A 1042-nucleotide genomic window follows, 5' to 3' on the forward strand; every position below is an offset into this window, starting at 1 on the left:
CGAAGACGAAGAAGAAGACGACGAAGAAGACGAACACGAAGAAGACGAAGACAAAGAAGAAGACGAAGAAGACGACGAAGAAGAAAAAGAAGAACAAGAAAGACGAAGAAGACGAAGACGAAGAAGACAAAGAAGACGACAATGAAGAAGAACACAAAGAAGAAGACGAAGACGAAGAAGAAGACGAAGATGAAGATGAAAAAGAAGAATAAGATGAAGTAGAAGACGAAGAAGAAGAAGGCGAAGAAGAAGACGAAGACGAAGAAGAAGACGATGAGGACGAAGACGACGAAGACGAAGAAGACAAAGAATACGACAACGAAGAAGAACACAAAGAAGAAGACGAAGACGAAGAAGAAGACGAAGACGAAGAAGAAAAAGAAGAATAAGATGAAGTAGAAGACAAAGAAGAAGAAGGCGAAGAAGAAGACGAAGACGAAGAAGAAGACGATGAGGACGAAGACGACGAGGACGAAGACGAAAACGACGAAGACAAAGAAGAAGACGAGACGAAGAAGAATTCGAAGACGAAGACGATGAAGACGAAGAAGAAGATGAAGACGAAGACAACGAAGACGATGACGACGAAGACAACGAAGACGAAGACGAAGACGATGAAGAAGACAAAGAAGAAGAAGCCAAGAAGAAGACGAAGAAGAAGACGAAGACGAAGATGGAGAAGAAGAAGACGACGAAGAAGAAGATGACGAAGAAGAAGAAGACGAAAAAGAAGACGACGAAGAAGACAAAGAAGACGAAGAAGAAGACGATGACAATGAAGTCGAAGAAGAAGAAGACAACGAAGAAGAAGAACACGAAGAAGAAGAAGACGAAGAAGAAGAACACGACGAAGAAGAAGAAGAAGACGAAGAAGAAGAACACGACGAAGAAGAAGACGAAGAAGAAGACGAAGACGAAGACGAAGACGAAGAAGAAGAAGAACACGAATAAGAATAACACGAATGAGAAGACGAAGATGAAGAAGAAGACGAAGAAGAAAAAGAAGAAAAAGACGAAGAAGAAGACGAAGACGAAGACGAAG

General features: G+C 41.6%; 1 protein-coding gene across 1 annotated transcript; it reads left to right on the forward strand.

Moving 5' to 3' along the window:
• Positions 1 to 399: 399 nt before the first annotated feature.
• Positions 400 to 951, forward strand: LOC122544857 (acidic leucine-rich nuclear phosphoprotein 32 family member B-like; the record flags this gene model as incomplete). The annotated part of the gene is made up of 2 exons (XM_043684160.1): positions 400 to 521; positions 859 to 951. Coding segments are annotated over 2 exons (215 nt in total), but the record flags the coding sequence as incomplete, so codon positions are not given.
• Between the last annotated feature and the right edge of the window lie 91 nt (positions 952 to 1042).

Source organism: Chiloscyllium plagiosum, unplaced genomic scaffold (assembly GCF_004010195.1).
Source record: "Chiloscyllium plagiosum isolate BGI_BamShark_2017 unplaced genomic scaffold, ASM401019v2 scaf_46077, whole genome shotgun sequence".
Lineage (NCBI taxonomy): Eukaryota > Metazoa > Chordata > Chondrichthyes > Orectolobiformes > Hemiscylliidae > Chiloscyllium > Chiloscyllium plagiosum.